The 17,294-nt window shown below is 40.1% G+C and overlaps 1 protein-coding gene across 3 annotated transcripts in view; it reads left to right on the top strand.

Annotated features, from left to right (window-relative positions):
• Positions 1 to 12,103, top strand: part of SLC16A9 (solute carrier family 16 member 9) — a 246,081-nt gene extending 233,978 nt beyond the window's left edge. For all 3 annotated transcript variants that reach the window (XM_086921751.1, XM_086921752.1, XM_086921753.1), the window contains exons 5-6: positions 7,522 to 8,436; positions 10,685 to 12,103. In XM_086921751.1, the coding sequence (XP_086777877.1) occupies positions 7,522 to 8,436; positions 10,685 to 10,866 (1,097 nt within the window). In that variant the 3' untranslated portion in view covers positions 10,867 to 12,103. The remainder of the gene's footprint in view (positions 1 to 7,521; positions 8,437 to 10,684) is intronic.
• The last annotated feature ends 5,191 nt before the right edge of the window (positions 12,104 to 17,294 follow it).

Raw genomic sequence — 17,294 nt, 5'->3', positions numbered from 1 at the left:
GTATGGGTGTATGGGTGTATGAGTGGATATGTCAGTGGCTGTATTACTGAGTGAGTGGGAGTTTGAGTGGCTGTATGGGGGAGTGATTAGATGTGTGTGTGTGTAGATCAATGAATCAGCGAGTGGCTGTGTAAGTACTGGTGTGGATCTGCGAATGGGTTTATGAATGGTTGTGTGGAAGTCGGGGTATGAAAAGGTTCTATGGGAGAATGAGTGGGTATGTTAGTGATTTTTTTGGATGATGTCATCAGTGATGTCATGAGTTATGTTATTTGAGATGTCATGAGTGATGTCACTGACCATGTCATGACTGATGCATATGTGAGATCATAATCGGGTCATTGCAGAGGCGTAAGTTATGGTTAGCTCAGGTAACTATAACTGCTGAATTTCACTGGTCTTATATGAGTGAAATCTTAGCCTAACTATAACGTCCCTGTAACCTTGTTTTTTTTTTCAGTGAATATATATGTATATATTACATATATTTTATATATGCCCATTTTTCCATAGGAAAGCGTTTTTTGACTTGCCTATATCTTTAGCTCCATTTGCGGAATCTTCATGAAATTGTCCAAAAAAGTGCCACATTGATTCTTGATGAGGATGGAAAGTTTTTGGGTGATCTGTCAAGCAGGACCCAAGAAAAAAGGGAAGTCCAAGTGTGTTCCCATTGTTAATTCCTTTAGGAGCTTTAGACACGACTGCAGCCCGAAACTGCTGGATGGAATGACACCAAATTTGCCAGAAAGGTAGCTTTTGGTTCTTAAGTCAGGCTTTCCAGTAGTTGGTGTAAATCTGTTTAGGAGTTGTTGAGAAATTTAAGGAAATCCAAGTATTTACATTTGCGATTGCAGCTAATTTGCAAATAATAACAAGCTTGTGCAGGAAAATGCATAGCCCTGATTAGCTGCCAGAATTTCACCAGGACATTTGATAAACTAACAGATTGAAACAGCCTTTTACTGTTCGGGAGTCACCAGCCTTGCTCCCTGAGATCCAACCTACCTTAGGGACAATTCCAGAGACTCCAGCGGAATTGCAGTGAGTTTGGCAATTTTGAAAAACAAGCTGATGAACTAGAGCGAAAGCTATTGGCAAGATATTATCACCAGTGCTTAATTATAAACATCACACGGCCATCCTAGCCCTGATGGACAGACCCCCAAAACTCACAGCTTACATGGGTGACCACATTTACACTAGCTTCTAACAAAATCATAAAGGGAATTAGCAAACGATGATCGATCCTTAATGTGGTGGAACTCAGATAAACCTCTTTTTGCCTACAAGCGCACAAATAACATCTGGGACTTGGTGGTCCACACTGGACTCTAAATCACAAAGAGGCAGACAAACCTCACTACTGCATAGGGGTTAGTTCCAGTCACTGGTCATTTCTACTGTGGGAGGTGCAATGAGTGTCCCTTTACTCTAGCTACCAAGACTCTGCAACTAGGTCTCAGTGAGGAAAGCGACAAGTGAAGCACACCAACTGCCAATCCAAAAATTATGTGTATCTCATAACCGGTCTGTTCAGCCTCAGATATTTGGGGATGACCACAAGTGCCATAAAGACCATGATCAATGAACATCAGTGCAATATTAGGTTTAAAAGATTAACCACCAAACTAAGTACACACTTTGCCACTACAAACCACACCACCACTGATCTCAGATGGACATTAATTGAAACTGTGACTGGCCAATACATCACGAGGAGACTGTATAAGAAGGAACAATGATGGGTGTTCCGTCTCCAGACCGATTCCTCAGGATTAAATGACGACATCCTGTGGACAAACAAGTGGGTCTCACTGACACTCATATTCATGTAAGGCTTCCACCTACTAGCCATCTATGTGACATGTACCTAATTCATATGGGACATGAGTCCCTTTTGTTGTAATAAAGCTTGTGGCCACGTTATGAGGGTAAGTGCCTGTGGGTTATTTGACACTATGGTGATTGATATACTGAGCATGTGATTATCTGAGATTCACTGCCTTGTATCAGAACAAGATCACCATAGTCTCATCTCTGTGAGACACAATCATTCACTTCTCCTTAGAATCCTAACTCCTGGCATCTAATATAGATGACCTAGGACACAGCAGTGTCTATTCAATAGCCTTTCTCTCACTAGTTTCTCACCTGGCGCACCTCCGTGTGTTCTGAGCTGTAGCAATCCGATCACACGACACACGCCTGTGAGGCCTTCCTTACGTGGGTCCGATCTGCTTGGACCTCGCATACGACAGAAGACATGTCGGAGTGGACTCCTCCCATTGGCCACTGCTACCTAGCCACGATATTCATAACCCCACCACCAGCACCTTTGGATACCTACGGAAGTGAGGGCGTGGTAGGTGCTATCAAGCACTTGTCGGAACTGGCAAGTAAGTGGGGGCATCCAAAAGTACTGTTCAGTTAGCAAGCGCGCTCGCTCCAGGGGGGCTCTACTAGACTTTGATACTGCAATTTGCCCAGTGCACATTTCAGGATTACTGATATTGTGACTTCTTTCCGTATTTACTTTTCTGATGCAGGTTGATCTTTGACATTACATCCTCACTATTGGATAGCTCTATTTTCCCAGATTTTTAGGAGGGTAAGGATTTGATTTTGGTATGCTGTACCTTTTTAAGATCCTTACACTGGGATCCACTATTTGTGATCACATAGTAGATCCACAAAAATAAAGGGAAGAAAGATTGAGCCTGCCCTCCTTCCCTCACCAACTATGCAACTCACTAGACGAGAAAGACTTGTAAATAGGGGTAATAACTCAAAATATATTTTATTAGTTATATGATTCACTCTATTAGGCGAGGGCCAGTCAGTCCCATCCTAATTTAAAAAAAAGGCATTATTTGCCCTCAAAAGGAGTGAATGGCTTTCTCAGTGCTCCTCAGGATGTTGCTCTGCACCAGGGAGTCTTAGTGGCCCTATGATGAAGCATGACACTCATTGAGTGGGTGAGAGCCATTATTTACACCCCTTCGGGATTCCCAATTTGGGATATGATTTTTCACTTCTTGACTCTCACAAGTCTAGGGGATTTCAGTGTTCCTTTTCCTTTCAAAGTCAAAGAATGTCTTTTTTCAAACTAGGATGGGACTGGCTTGCCCTCGCCTTATTGGGTTATTACTCCCATTTACAAGTCCTTCTCTTGTAGTGTGATCACTCGTAGGCATGTTCACAGGGGTGTCTGCACACATTACATGGCAGCATGGGCCCCATTCGGAGCAGCACTTCATGTCAAGTGTGCAGTATATGTGGGTGTGGGTGCCATCATCACTGTTTTAAACATTTATTAATGACAAGGTTCTAATTATGTGTGTATAAATATATATGTTCTATTATTTCTAAATGGAGGTTCCCGTTATTTCTAAATGGAGGTTACCGTTTCTAGAGCACTCTGTTAGATAGTGCTCTACAGTGGTGGTACGATATCAGTAGGCACCTTATCACCTATGCATGGTTTGGGCTTTCAGTTATTACTGAGCTCCTTACACTGTGGAGAAGATTAGGTCACATTAACATGTTTTTCAGTTTTTTGGACCTGACGCAATGCCAACTGATCTCTCCACGACTACACAGGGCATGAAACATGTTGACCTGAAGTATAGACTTTAAACTAACCCTAACCGGGAAAGTGGGAAAAAAACTCTGCCGCACTACGCACAGCTCCGTAAGCGGCGGAGTGCGATAGAAAAATGCTGTTCACTGTGATTGCACAGGGCCGGATGCTTGTGCACCATGCACAGCGCAAGCTTTCCTTTAATGCCGCTTGAGTAGAGCGGTCGCGAGCATCCGCGACCACTCGCAATGAGAAACCTGACCACCCCCGTTGAGAAATCTGTCCAGGAGGTTTATATTCCACGCTCCCGCTCGCCAACTTGATGCTGACGATCGTGAACGAGGAAAAATCTCGCCGGGAGGTGGATTTTCCTCTATCGCGCTCACCAACTTGGCATTGGTGAACGCGAACGAGGAAAAAAACTCAGCTCCACGAAGCAGAGCTTTTCTGAACTCCATGAGCTCTGTGTAACGCAGAGTGCAGGAAGCTCCGCAAACTCCGCGAGCGGAGTGAAGTTCATCACCCAGGGTTACCCTAAACTATTAGCAGGTCTATAGGTGATCTACACTTTCTCACTTACGGAGACATGGACCATTATTTCCCCAGTTTCGGTACCACTTCTTTTAATTTCAACATCAACCAGAAAGATCACATTAAATGTATTGCTGCAGCTGGTCAACAGTTGATCTTATAATCTATCTTTCACCAATCTTCTTACATTTTATGACATCATACATATAATAAGTAGTTTTATTATTATCTGGAGGTGCAGGCACATCTCCAGGACCTGGCTACCTGGGGGGTGAGATGTTATTTTAGAATTTTGTAGCAAATGTCACGATTTTGCTGCAACAAAAACCCAATGCTTTTGGCCCTGTCGGGGCCCCACCAGCGCTAAAAGCACCTCTGCTATCCCCACCATGGAGGACAATACACTACCTGGACTTGGGGTTACTCTGATATTTGATTACACCATGATTACATGATCACATCCACTCACAAGTCCATACAGCCACTAATATCCACTGGCCGATACATACAGAACTCACACACACACATCCGCCAAACCAGTTACACAACCCACTTACAGACCCATATGACTACTCCAGCATCTACTCATAGAGAAATACAGCCACCCACACACTAATTGACCTACACAACCACTCACACACCTACTCTCAAATGTCACAGGTTACTGTTAGCAAATACATTTTAAAAAACCTTAGACATTCACTAAAACAATCAAAGGTTACAGGGCCGTTATAGTTAGGAAATAGAATTTAAAAACCTTAGAAATTCCCTGAAAAAGCTATGGTTACATGGACAATATAAAGTAAACAAAAGGAGGCGCCCAGAAGAAAATGAATTTAGTCCATTATGATTTCTCCAAATTCTTTCTTTATTCCAAAATTCATATTCATTCATAAAAACAGCCAACGCGTTTTGTTCCCAAAGCAAAATTTGTGGAACTTCATCAGGGCTTTTTTAAGTTGTAATCTATCACAATTTCTCCTTATGGTAGAGGTAACCTCCAAAGGCTAAAGATTGACACCTTGATACGCATCAAGACTCCTTCCATGGCGCCGTGCAACACAGACTTTGTAGTATATGTTTAAGTGTGTCCATGCATAAAGTCCTGTTTGGAGAGTACCATAAATAAAGTACGATAAAGAAGCCTGCAACATATTCGAGCTGAGATAAATAGATATTATTCTTATCCTATCGCAAAGCATTTTTGGGAAGACATCAAGGTAATGTGAAAGAACTACAGTATTTTGGGATCAAACACATAAAGAAGACTGAAAGCGGAGCGGATCGACAGTTTCTACTGAGAAGAATGGGGTCGAGGCGTATCATACAAATGGGGACTGAGTCACCCATGGGACACAACTTGGATGCTGAATTACACGTACATTTATAACATTTTGGCAGCTGTTCATATTTATGCACTTTATGAACTGCTCATCTTAATATGCTGCTGAGAGCTAACTCAAATTGCACTTAATATTTAAACAACTTGCTCCATCTCTTTCTGAATACATTTGCATGATATGGTTACTAAATAGCTAAAGACATCAATAGCTATGTAGGCACTAGCACTTTATATAATAGATGCTGCTGAAAAACTAAGTATAAACGAACAATTTAGAAAGTTGCACCTTATATTTAAATATGCATTATTGTGGACAATCCCTTTATGGTAAATTAATTAGCTATTCAAACTTACACACTTTATGCGCTTTACATTTTACTATGCTGTAGATGGTTATTTTTAGAATTGCATTTAGCATTTAAACAAGCTATTCTATTTTAATGCAATAGCATTTTTTTTTGACAAACGCTGCCAAAAGATTAAGTACAAAAGAGCTATTGAGAAAGTTGAACCTTATATTTAATATGCAAGTATACAGGCAAGTTCTTGCAAAAATTGTGGTTACGCTCCCCATGAGAAATTAATTAGCTGCTCACATCTATGCACCTTATGTGCCTTACATTTTAATATGCAGCTGAGGATAATTTTTTTAATTGTACTTTCCATCTAAACAAGCTGCTCCATCTCTCATGTATTAATATGTACAACATGGCTATTCAATTATTTTAGGCATTAATAGCTAAGTAAGCACTTGCACTTTATATGAATATTATGTTTTTGGTATATTGTTGCCTGGTATATAAAAACAATTGTTGGAATATGTGTACTTTACAATTCAAGTATGTATTATTATTATTTTTATATTTGTTTTTTATGCAACCATATTTATATGCAATTTTTGAATAAAAAGTTTTGGTAAAAAAATAATCATTAAATGTATATGTAACATAGTATAAGTTATTGAAGTTCTGCATCTTAAAAATACAATCATGTGCTGTCCGACCAAGTTAATTGTGCACAGGAGAACTATGAATGCACTTTAACCTTCACTGAATTAGTGAAAGCTGTATGTTGTTTTTCCGTAGTGTTTTTGTCAAATATTGAGCTTGGGAGATCAATGAAATAAGTAATTGTATTTTATAATGGTCTTCTTTTTGAGGAACATTAGAGCAAAGAGTACTTCACTGTGATTGATACATAATACTGCATAGTTCAGGAGATAATGTCACGGAAAAATGATTTTAAAAAAACAATAATTGTGTACTTTACATTGACTGTTAAAATAGAAAAGTAGAGAGTACTTGACAAAAAGATTAAAATTGCGTGTTCTAGTTGTCCTTTAAAAAGGTAGAAAGTAAAGGTGGTCTTTCGCTCTCTCTCTCTATATATATATATATATATATATATATAATAATTTTATTTTTTTAGGGAGTCTTAAAGTCATTTAACCCGATTTTCCCGTAGGGTGTTACTTCAGGTCCCTACTTCTATTGTTTTCTATGAGAGTGTGTTGCAATACCAGTTATTGACCATCTCACCTGTGCTTCTGCACTTAATCCAGGTCTGAGCTAGAGCACATTTACTACTGGTGTTGGTCATTTTTGGATGTACTCACTTTTGGAGTGTAGTTTGCGAATAGGAATGGCCTTAATCTTTTTTTTTATGAGTGAGTGTGTATCCGTTCCTACACAACCTGGAGCCCTTCTTTAATCCTTTTTACTCCTTTAAACACCCTCTTATTTAGTTGTAAGTATTCCTCATGCTAACTCCCACTCCCATGCCCCTCCCATATTTACTACTAAAATGCAGGTGCACATGTCCAGACATTTCTGTGGCCGGGCAGAGATCTCTGCAAGGAAAAGATAGCAGAGGTGGAGATCTCTTCATGTAGGCTTCTAAGTTGGTGAATACATTGTGCAGTCTGTGGTACTACTATACATACTACAAAATGTAGTTCGTGGATAGGCCACCCAGTGTCCGGAAATGTAAGCAGTACAATATGTGTAAAATAATTATAATATGCAGCAATATTAACTAAAGTCTTATTCATGTTCTGTTTACCTAGGTTCAAGTCTTGGACTTTTTGTTTATGCAGCTCTACAAAGGGAACTTATTGAACTCTACAAGGTAGAAGGATGCTTGCAGATAGTCGGTGCATTATCTCTGAACATATTAGCATTTGGTATCCTTATGAGACCCCTGAAATCATTTGATACCTCATTGGCAGAAACAGATTGCATGGAAAGAATCCCAGATCAATATTTCATTTACCATGAAAGGGAACCAAGAAACAAAGAAATGCTAACCATCCTTGAAAAAAACTCTATTATGGAAAACAATGCAGCGCTTTTGTGTACTGGTCACTGTAAACATGAAAAGATCAGCGTCAAGGATATGTTACCTTCAATGCACTCAAAAGAAAGAAGTTCACATCAGACTAAAGCTAGACAGAAGAAGTGTGTTTGCAAACAGATTGCCAAAAGCAAGTGGCATATGATTGTAAACTATTGGAAAGACACTGTAGTTCTTTTTGAAAACAAAGTATTTTCAGCTCTTTTTGTGGCCATTTTTCTTTTTGACATTGGTGGATTTCCCCCAACACTACTTCTTGAGGACATAGCAAAAAGTGCTGGAATCAACGAAGAAACATATGTTGTACCACTTGTTTCGATAATTGGAATTTCAGCCGTAATTGGAAAATTTGTTTTAGGACTGTTGGCAGATTTCGAGTTCATAAATTCAATATACCTGTATGTCAGTACATTATTGGGAACTGGGTTGGCTCTCCTAGTGGTCCCATTTGCCAATAGCTACATTACTTTAGCCATAGTAGCAGGAATTTTAGGATTTCTGTCTGGGAACTGGTCAATATTTCCATACGTTACAACCAAAACAGTTGGACTGGAAAAGCTCACCCATTCCTATGGGATTCTAATGTTCTTCGCTGGAACTGGAAATTGCCTTGGACCACCAATAATTGGTAAGATATGCAAAACCATATTCTCAGCACGGCCTTACTTGTCCTATGAAATCTGTGTTTTTTTAGCAGTGCACTTCAAATACACTGTCATTATACATTTTGGGAATTCATTCTTTATATTTTTGGTGGCTTAAACTGAGCTCTGAAATTTAATATAGTTGAGTAAATAGTTTCCATCAAGGAAATGGTCAAAATCTACTGATTGTGCTGGCTTTGTGTAGCAGAAAAAAAGCTACCACAAATGTAGTTTACAGTTTTATAAAGATTGTCAAACTAATGATTGAACAAGTAAAGTTAGTGCCAGTTAACGTAGTATGCAAAAGATTAAGTGGCTTCTTGTATCGAGGACAGACTATTAAAGAACAGCATTAGTATCACAAAGCTGTTGTAAAATCAATTAGATATAATTCGTAATGGCATAAATATCACTGATAATAACATATAGTATATCTGTATGTATAGGGTCAGGAATAGGGTGAACATCACACTTTGTCTCGATATGCAAGATTTTAATAATGACATGTAGGATGCCAAAGACCGCAGGCTAAGATACTGGACAACATGCTTACATTGTACACTTGTGTTGGTCATTTACATTCATCACTCACAGGTCTTGTGTGTTAAACATCCACCATATCAGGCCTTTATTTTGTTGGAATTCATTTGAATTCACATCAATACCAGGAGTCTTAAGTTTAACTAGTATGCCAAAAGCTGATCTCAAAGCTTGCTGAACTATTAAACACAGGTTGCAACTTACTGGTGAGGCCTAACAATGCAGAAAACATCTGCAGTTGCTTTTGTTCATCTGCACAGGGTAACTGTCACTTTTGGGGTTGAGCCAAACCATTGCACCCATCACTTTTGTGGCTTTCTCAATGTTGTATTGAATCTCCATAAGAGGACACTCCTTGCACCCAAATACCTCCTGCGCCCTGCACATGGAGCTAATAATAAAGCTACATTCTAGCCTTTTTTAAGGGGAAGAATATACATCCTACAACCTTCGAGCTAGCTTTGTTAATTTGTGTTTTATATAAAGTATAATTTAGTCTGTCATCAGTGTTTGGCAGAAGAAGGGCATCCATAATTTAGAGGTGGGTGAAATGTAAGTGTTCTGCTGGCAGAGCTACAGCTCACTTTGCTGTTGGAAACCTTTGACTGATTATCTGTGTATCACAGTTACGTTGCTTAGTGTATCTCAGAAGGCCCACACTAATAAGATTAGTCATTTTGCTATACAAATTTCTTGTTCGGGACATTCTTTCTTTCAGGACTGCCAAGAAAGGATTACAGTACTGAATACAAAAAACACAAATAACCCCACATGCTGCATTACAACACTCAGTGCATCAGCTCCATGGAATTTCTGTTTTTCAAAAACAATTTCCTGGCTTTAAACAAACATGCCACACACTTGACAAAGGTCTTTATCTTCAGTGCACACAGAAGGCAGTTAGATCCTGCATATCTCTATCTACAGTGGGCCATCTTTTGCCAGAGGAGCAGAGGCCACCGCCTTCGGTGACCGGGCAGGCTGTCAGCTGGTCCACCATAGTCTACATTATCTTGTTAGTTCTACTGCAGTTCACATTCATCACTATGCCTAAAATCTTAAATATCATATTGTTTTCTAAATATCTCATCCCAATATTAATTTTGCTTGTTGACTTGTATGCTAATTTATGCAAAATACCTGATTTAAGGACTGTTGAACAGCCCATCAAACTGCTTGTGCAGTGCAGGAAACACCTCCACCACACCTGCGTTTGAACATCTAAGCTATCTTGAGACTGCTGCGCATATAGTGGTCCTTTTTACCTAAAGCTTCACCCACCGGCATGGCGAAAGCTGCTGTGGGTGAAAAAAGCATTGTAACCAGGTGGCATGGTAGTACTACTTTCACAAATATGGAGCATGGAAATCTTTCTCCAACATGGAGGTACAATTGCATTGTCTACATTTGAAATATATCTGATTTGCTGAGGGTTTTCACACCAGGAAAATGAAATTGGTGTAAGAATGCCATTGGATACAGAAGATTTAGCACTGAGGTTTCTCTCCCGGCAATGGTGGTGGATTGAATACTCTGATATAGCCATCATCTGCCTATCCTCTAAGTAGGATGAGAAAATGCAAAGGAGGGTTGAAGTGATAAAATTCTCATGAGGTGTGAGCAGCATGCTAGGGTGCTCATGTAAATGAAATTAAATGAAAATCACTGATGTATGTTCTGTTTTTATTGCAGGTTGGTTTTACGACTGGACCCAGACGTACAGCATTGCTTTCTACTTCAGTGGGATCTGTGTTTTGCTGGGTGGGTTTCTTCTGTTGCTGGCGGCTCTCCCATGCTGGGACAGCAACAATAATAGGAGTTCAAAAAAGTTACCATTACACCCAAACTTGGAAAATGCTGCATTGTGTGCATAAATTGATATGACAATGGTTTCATTGACAATGTTGTAATAATGTTATTCTAGAACTTTACATTATGAATACAAATGCTCTTTGATAAAAATGTAGCTAGTGCTACAATGGCTCCATGATATGGTGGGTTTTTTGCTATGAAGTGAAAAACACTGCCACTGTGTTTGTAATGTATAAATACGTGTATAAGTATTTAAACACTGAGGACCTCTTTTATGAGGAATTTGCCTAGGGCAGCACCACACGTCTTCTTGCGGCCCTGCCCTACGCCAATGTGAAAATACAGGAATGCACCTTTGTTGGGAACCGAAACATATATTTTATCATCAGACTTTGACCCAAGCAATGAAGAAAATGGCAGAAATAAAACAAGGAGGAAGAAAACTAAATGAAAACAAGGACAAAGGGAGAAAGCAGAGATGAAAAGGGAACCTGCAATAATGGCTTGAGTGTCAGGAGGTGGAAGAAAGGTAGAATCAAGAGCAAACAGTCTTTGTATTCGGCAACAAAGGCATTAGTCGTGCGGGCAACTGGCTTCTAAAATAACCCATTTAACAGTACTCTATTTATTTATTCGTTTATTATTTTTACAAAGTAACGAGTACACCTCCATAAACACTAAAGTACTCTCGGCAAAGTTCACAAATTATCCTCAAGAGGCCAGCCAGATTGCCTCATTTGCACTTTGAGGTCAGCAGCAAACTCCTACAGGGAGCAGTTGCACAGACCCAACCTTAGCAGAATTTCTTTCCAAAGCAATATACACCAATAGTACACATGTTGTAGGATATAAATTGGACAATACATAATAATGATCAAATATTCACCACAGAATACTTGAAAAGAAGCACTTTATTAGGTCTGATAAATCATTAATTTAAGCTCACATTTTGAATATGTCTTCACAACGTCAGAATGTATAATTCATGATAGGGCAGGGGTGCTTGGTTATAGCTGGACTGCTATTATTGTATGTGCACATTACTGCAATTACTGTACAAACTACCAAGGTACCTTTTTCTGTGCTATGTTTAATTTAGTTAGCCAAGAGAAAGGTAGGTGGGATGGGAGATGTTAGTATAGAGAATGCTTTATGATATCACCACAGTGTTACAATATGTTTTATTGTTCACCCTCCTGAGAAGTATTGTTTCCACTATTTTGCAGATTTTTATAACAGTTACTATTCATATTGTGTGTACTAGAATAGGATTTTGATTTTAAAATAAAATCTTGAAAATATAATCTTGGTTTCCCAGTGTCCTTGAGTGGAGTGTGCCTTTCCATGATGAAAGAGAATTAGTGTGCCTCTAACTATCCATGTGGTGTCTCTAGAGTGCATCTCTCACAAGGAATGCTTAGTGGGTGGTGGGGGTTGCAGTCCAAATGGCTTTCTGTTTCAGATTGACACGTTGACAATATACTCATGCCATATGATCTATAAAGCCTATAACTGGTTTGTGTTCTGGAAAGGAATCCAGAAAACATATCACTGGTGCCCAGCGTAGTACTCAATCTTCCACATCCTGGAGTCATTTGGATAACAAACTCAAATTACCAACAATTACTATTAGGGGAGACAACCCATTGTCTTCGCTAATATTGATTACCTTCTTAAGTTCAGATAGGTGTTTCTTTTCTAATGTGGGTTTGTCAGACACTTGATTTTTAAAGGGTTCTTTATTCCCCCTTTTGATTTTGGTTTTGAGTCTCATTGAATCTGTTTTATAATATCAAACCCCTTATTCCAATGTGGATAACATTTAGCGCACCAGTTACACTATCTATTTCTTAGGGATTCACTAAGACTGTGATCAAGTAACATTTGTGGTAAATGCACATGCTGCATACCCTTTTGAAATATTTTATCCATGGGTGGAGTTTGATGCTGTAGATTCCAACACAGGAAACTTTCATGTTTATAGAGCTGCTGCAACTCCAGCCAATTGTGAAGCTTATCACGACTTTGAAGTCCTGTTAGGATATTAACAACATTGAGCCTGGTTTGGTAGTCAACTCCGCAATGCAGTTCTAAATGTTAGACTGGGTCTTCTGAGCAATGAATGGTATAGCTGGCCTGCATTTTCTGGGTATACACTGTATCCTGAGATAGCAAACTTGACAACTGCAGAAGTAAGACACATTACAAACAGTGGCAATTTATAGGTAACTTCAACAGCATATTCTACAATCAACTGCTATGGGAGCATTTGTTCCTTGCAAAAGACATCCTAAGAATATTTTAGAACTTTACACTTCTGTGCACCAATCAACCTTGGATTCTCATGCTGCAAACCGCAACTCAAAGTAAACAAGCATTTGCAATGCAATAGGTCTCGCATTAGGAAAGTTTGAGCTATTGGTCTTGTAAATTACAATTTTTTTATTTATGTGTTGGTTTTGAAAATAGCTAAATTAATAGCTTTGTCATTTACAATGCCAATAGTTATAACTTTCGCAAATGTGACACCTATAACATGTGGTGGTGCTGAGTGATACTGTGGTGGTGCTGAGTGATGCTGTGGTGGTGCTGAGTGATGCTGTGGTGGTGCTGAGTGATGCTGTGGTGGTGCTGAGTGGTGCTGTGGTGGTGCTGAGTGGTGCTGTGGTGGTGCTGAGTGATGCTGGGGTAGCGCTGAGTGATGATGTTGTGATGCTGAGTGGTGCTGAGTGATGCTGGGGTGGCGCTGAGTGATGCTGGGGTGGCGCTGAGTGATGCTGGGGTGGCGCTGAGTGATGCTGGGGTGGCGCTGAGTGGTGGTGGGGTGGCGCTGAGTGATGCTGTGGTGGTGACAGCTCAGCAGAGCGCTATTCTGGTATATCCTGCAAAGGAATGCTGAGCAGCACCAATGCAACTCACTGAGGGGGTGGCAGTGCTTAAAGTCCTTGAGCACCTGTGGAATACTGAACCAAGCCAAATTGGGTATTTTACAACTTCCCAACTCTGCTGATAAGGTCATTAAAACAATATCACTGCATTCTCATTTGAAGGTTGGACTCCGAAAGGCCGACTGTTGGGACAAATTAGAATTGGCAAATTGTGACACTGAGAACATGTAACAAAAGTTGAATTTGGTATCCTCAAAATCAACAGACGGAACAACTGTTCTTGGGTAAACTTGCTTGCACAGAAACTGTTTACCGTAGGCCCTTGTTATGAACGGGTTAACTGAGGTATATGCGGCAACGCCGGTTACCTCGCCAATTGTAATTATGGGGTTTGTGCTAAATATCAACAGGCCATACTTGTCGACATGTATCAGTAGAAAAATGTCCGGCATTTACCACAACATGCTGATATTGGGGTAGTAAACTCCAAAATCTGCTGGTGAAGCCTCAAAAAGTCTTTACTGGGTGAGAATTGTACCACCTGATAAATCGGTGGAAAAACTCATGACTTCTTCTGTGGTCGACTTGCACAGTAATTGATTTTGTGAACTGCAACAAGGATATGTTCGTCTGGCTCCAATGCTGCAAGCGTGTGTGACTTAGGCTCGGACAAATCAGACGCTTGTGCACGCTGGTTTATTAAACTGCAAGACATTTACAGCACGTTTCTATATTTATAGGACTGCGAAACACAAAAAGGTGCTATGCAATTATCTGTTAAATCTTAAGGGAGAAAAGCAAATGTGCAACGTTTTTCTATGGAGTAACTTTTTACGTAGTTTAAGATGTTCACCCTTCGTGAAATGTGCTACTTTTCCCGAAATATCTTTGCCAGAGCAAAGATTTGTACACATGGTGAGATAGTTTGAAATCCAGTCAAGCGCGGCAAAGGAGGAAAAGTTGTGCCAATACTGAACTTGCAGACAAGTAATCACTGGTCTGCAAGTTCATCTTTTACAAAGCTCTTCTATGCACAATGGTGGCAGAATATACGTGCAAGTTACCCCTTTGCAGCGTTTTCTAGGCACCATGGCACTGCAAACAATAAGCGCAGAGTTTCTGCAAAGTGTATACGTTATGTACAGCCATTCAGTTTGTGTTAGAATTGCTAAAGTCACGGTTTTCATATGAAAATAGCAAAGTGAAAGATTTACATTTGTTACTTAACTACGCCTATGTCCGCCCCACCAGCCCCCCAAAAAATATACACGCATGGATAGCCCAAATCGAGTTCAAGCGAGCATCTTCAAACCTTCTACATTTCCAGGATTTATGTCATCTCGTCTGTTCTCCAGTCTACACCTGTTCAATCATGTATGAAAACCAAATAATTCAAACTGGAACAAATGGAGTATCCACTTAACATCTCTATGGGAATCTTCATATAATTCACGTAGCTAACTTAGCCAATGAGTATCAATATTTTCTGCTAAACACATAAGAATATTAAATAGAAGTCAAACAAACAAAACAAGCAACACCCCCACACCTCTGTAGGGTACCATTGTCGTCACTCACCCTTGTCCGGCATTGTCTACTTCGTGACCGAAAGCCAAGTTAAACGTGATGCCACAGAGTGCTAGCGGAAGTCAGGCAGCCTTCGTTGGGATGTGGGCGGGGTCTGCAAAGAAACAGGAAAGCACTGCCGGCAGAACGTCCTGGAACCCTGCACGCTGAATGCTGGCTGCCGAGGGACACGCGGAAAGAGCCTGGAGAGGGGGGTGGGGGGTGTACGCGTGTGTGTCTGTGTGTGTTCGAGTGTGTCTGTGCGTGTTCGAGTGTGTCTGTGCGTGTGTTTGTCTGTGTGCGCATGTCTGTTTAAGGGGGGATTGCGTGTGTGTATGCAGTGTGTGTGTGCCTGTGTATGCGTGTGGCTGTGTATGTGCGCATGCGTGAGTGTGGCTGTGTGTGTGTTTGAGCATGGGAATCTGAGGCAGGAGATGGGCACGGCTCCGTGCGCGCCCACGAGGTGAAATCTGCTCTCGTGTCCACATTCCCAGAAACGGGTGACAATAGATGTCGAGCAGACTAAGCAATGCTTCGCATTGCTTGCGTTTAGGCTCGACCTACAAATGAGAATGAGGTCTCCACTAAGGAGAAAGTTGCACAGGTGGCTAAGAAAAAAAGAGTAGGCAAAAAAACAAAAGCTGGATGCCGTCTAGTGGAGGTTAATATAATTTAAGAGACCATGATCAAATCTGAAAGGGGTACCAAAATTAGCATTTTGGTAGTTGTTCTTACCGTACTGTACAGGACTCTTTCGAAGGTCACAGGATAGAAAGGAGTGGACGTAATGAGTGTTTCAGAAAATATGAGTGCGTCAAACAGAAAAGTGAACCGACGGGAATTTGACATTTTCATACACGGAACGAAGAGACAGGTCCAGACTCGAAGACTCACTTTAAGGAAAAGAAGGTGTGGGTTTAGTATGAAAGCATGCCCTATGCACTATGGACAATTCTGTGGAACGTGAATGGACCAGTGGCGCTCATGAAGAGTGCAGGTGAATTGACAATATTTCACCAAACTCTCTAAGAACATCTGCTAGTGACTTCAACTAAAGAATATATATCGATTGAGACACCAGCTAGACATGTAAACTCTCCAGACAGGGTTTATGATGTAGAAAATGAATTTTGGATTATAGATTGCTCAAAATCCAAACTATATTCTGGTCTCTTTTTTCGGATGCTCATGGCATCATTCTTGCAGAGTATGACTGGCCAGCGGTAAGGATGCACGTCAATGTAAGTAGATAATAATGCAAGTTTTTTCCTCCTTAGTACCTTAAGACGTAGGAAAAAAATATGCATAAGGATGTCCATAAGGCAGGCTGTTGCACTATATTCAAACCAAGCAGGGTTAGACAAAAAACGGTTTCACCTGTGATACTCTTAAGGAGTGAAGCCCAAGTTCAGGCTCAATATAGTTTGAAGCCAGACTCTAATACCGCAATGAAAGCAATTCGAAATCAGTTACAATATCAAGGTACAAAATTAATTGTCATTCTGCCATGAACACTACTTTTTCTGGTGTTAAAACGTGACAATTCATATAGAATAGTTCTGGATTATCGAATTCTAAATGGCATTCATGTGCTACACAACTCTCTCAGTACTGAATTAATAATGATTTGTCAGGGAAAAATACAAAACAATGTTAGATCTAGTGAAATAATTCAAAATAGCACCTAATTCCCAGTATCTAACCACTTTTCCATTCTGCAGTTTTCAATATGCCTGCATAAGACAGCCCTTAGTGTATAAGAACTGCCCTGGACTCTTTGCAGGAAAGTTCATGGTGATCATACAAGAAGAATAGATAGATGAGATTTATGTACTACAGATATGTCTTCACTGAACACCTGGCTAGGGTGAATAGAATAGTGAAGGTTTTAGTCTGACATGGGCATAAAATCAATTATAAAAGAATCCAAAATTGGATAGCTAGCTTGCTGTGATTCTCCTTAGACGTGAAATTGTCATAGAAGTATAAATAATTGCCACCTGCTTTCCTGCATGCTTGTGCTGGTTTACAACCTG

Source organism: Lissotriton vulgaris, chromosome 5 (genome assembly GCF_964263255.1).
Source record: "Lissotriton vulgaris chromosome 5, aLisVul1.2, whole genome shotgun sequence".
Classification (NCBI taxonomy): domain Eukaryota; kingdom Metazoa; phylum Chordata; class Amphibia; order Caudata; family Salamandridae; genus Lissotriton; species Lissotriton vulgaris.
The sequence above is the reverse complement of the archived record's forward strand: the minus strand, read 5'-3'. Positions and strand labels throughout refer to the sequence as shown.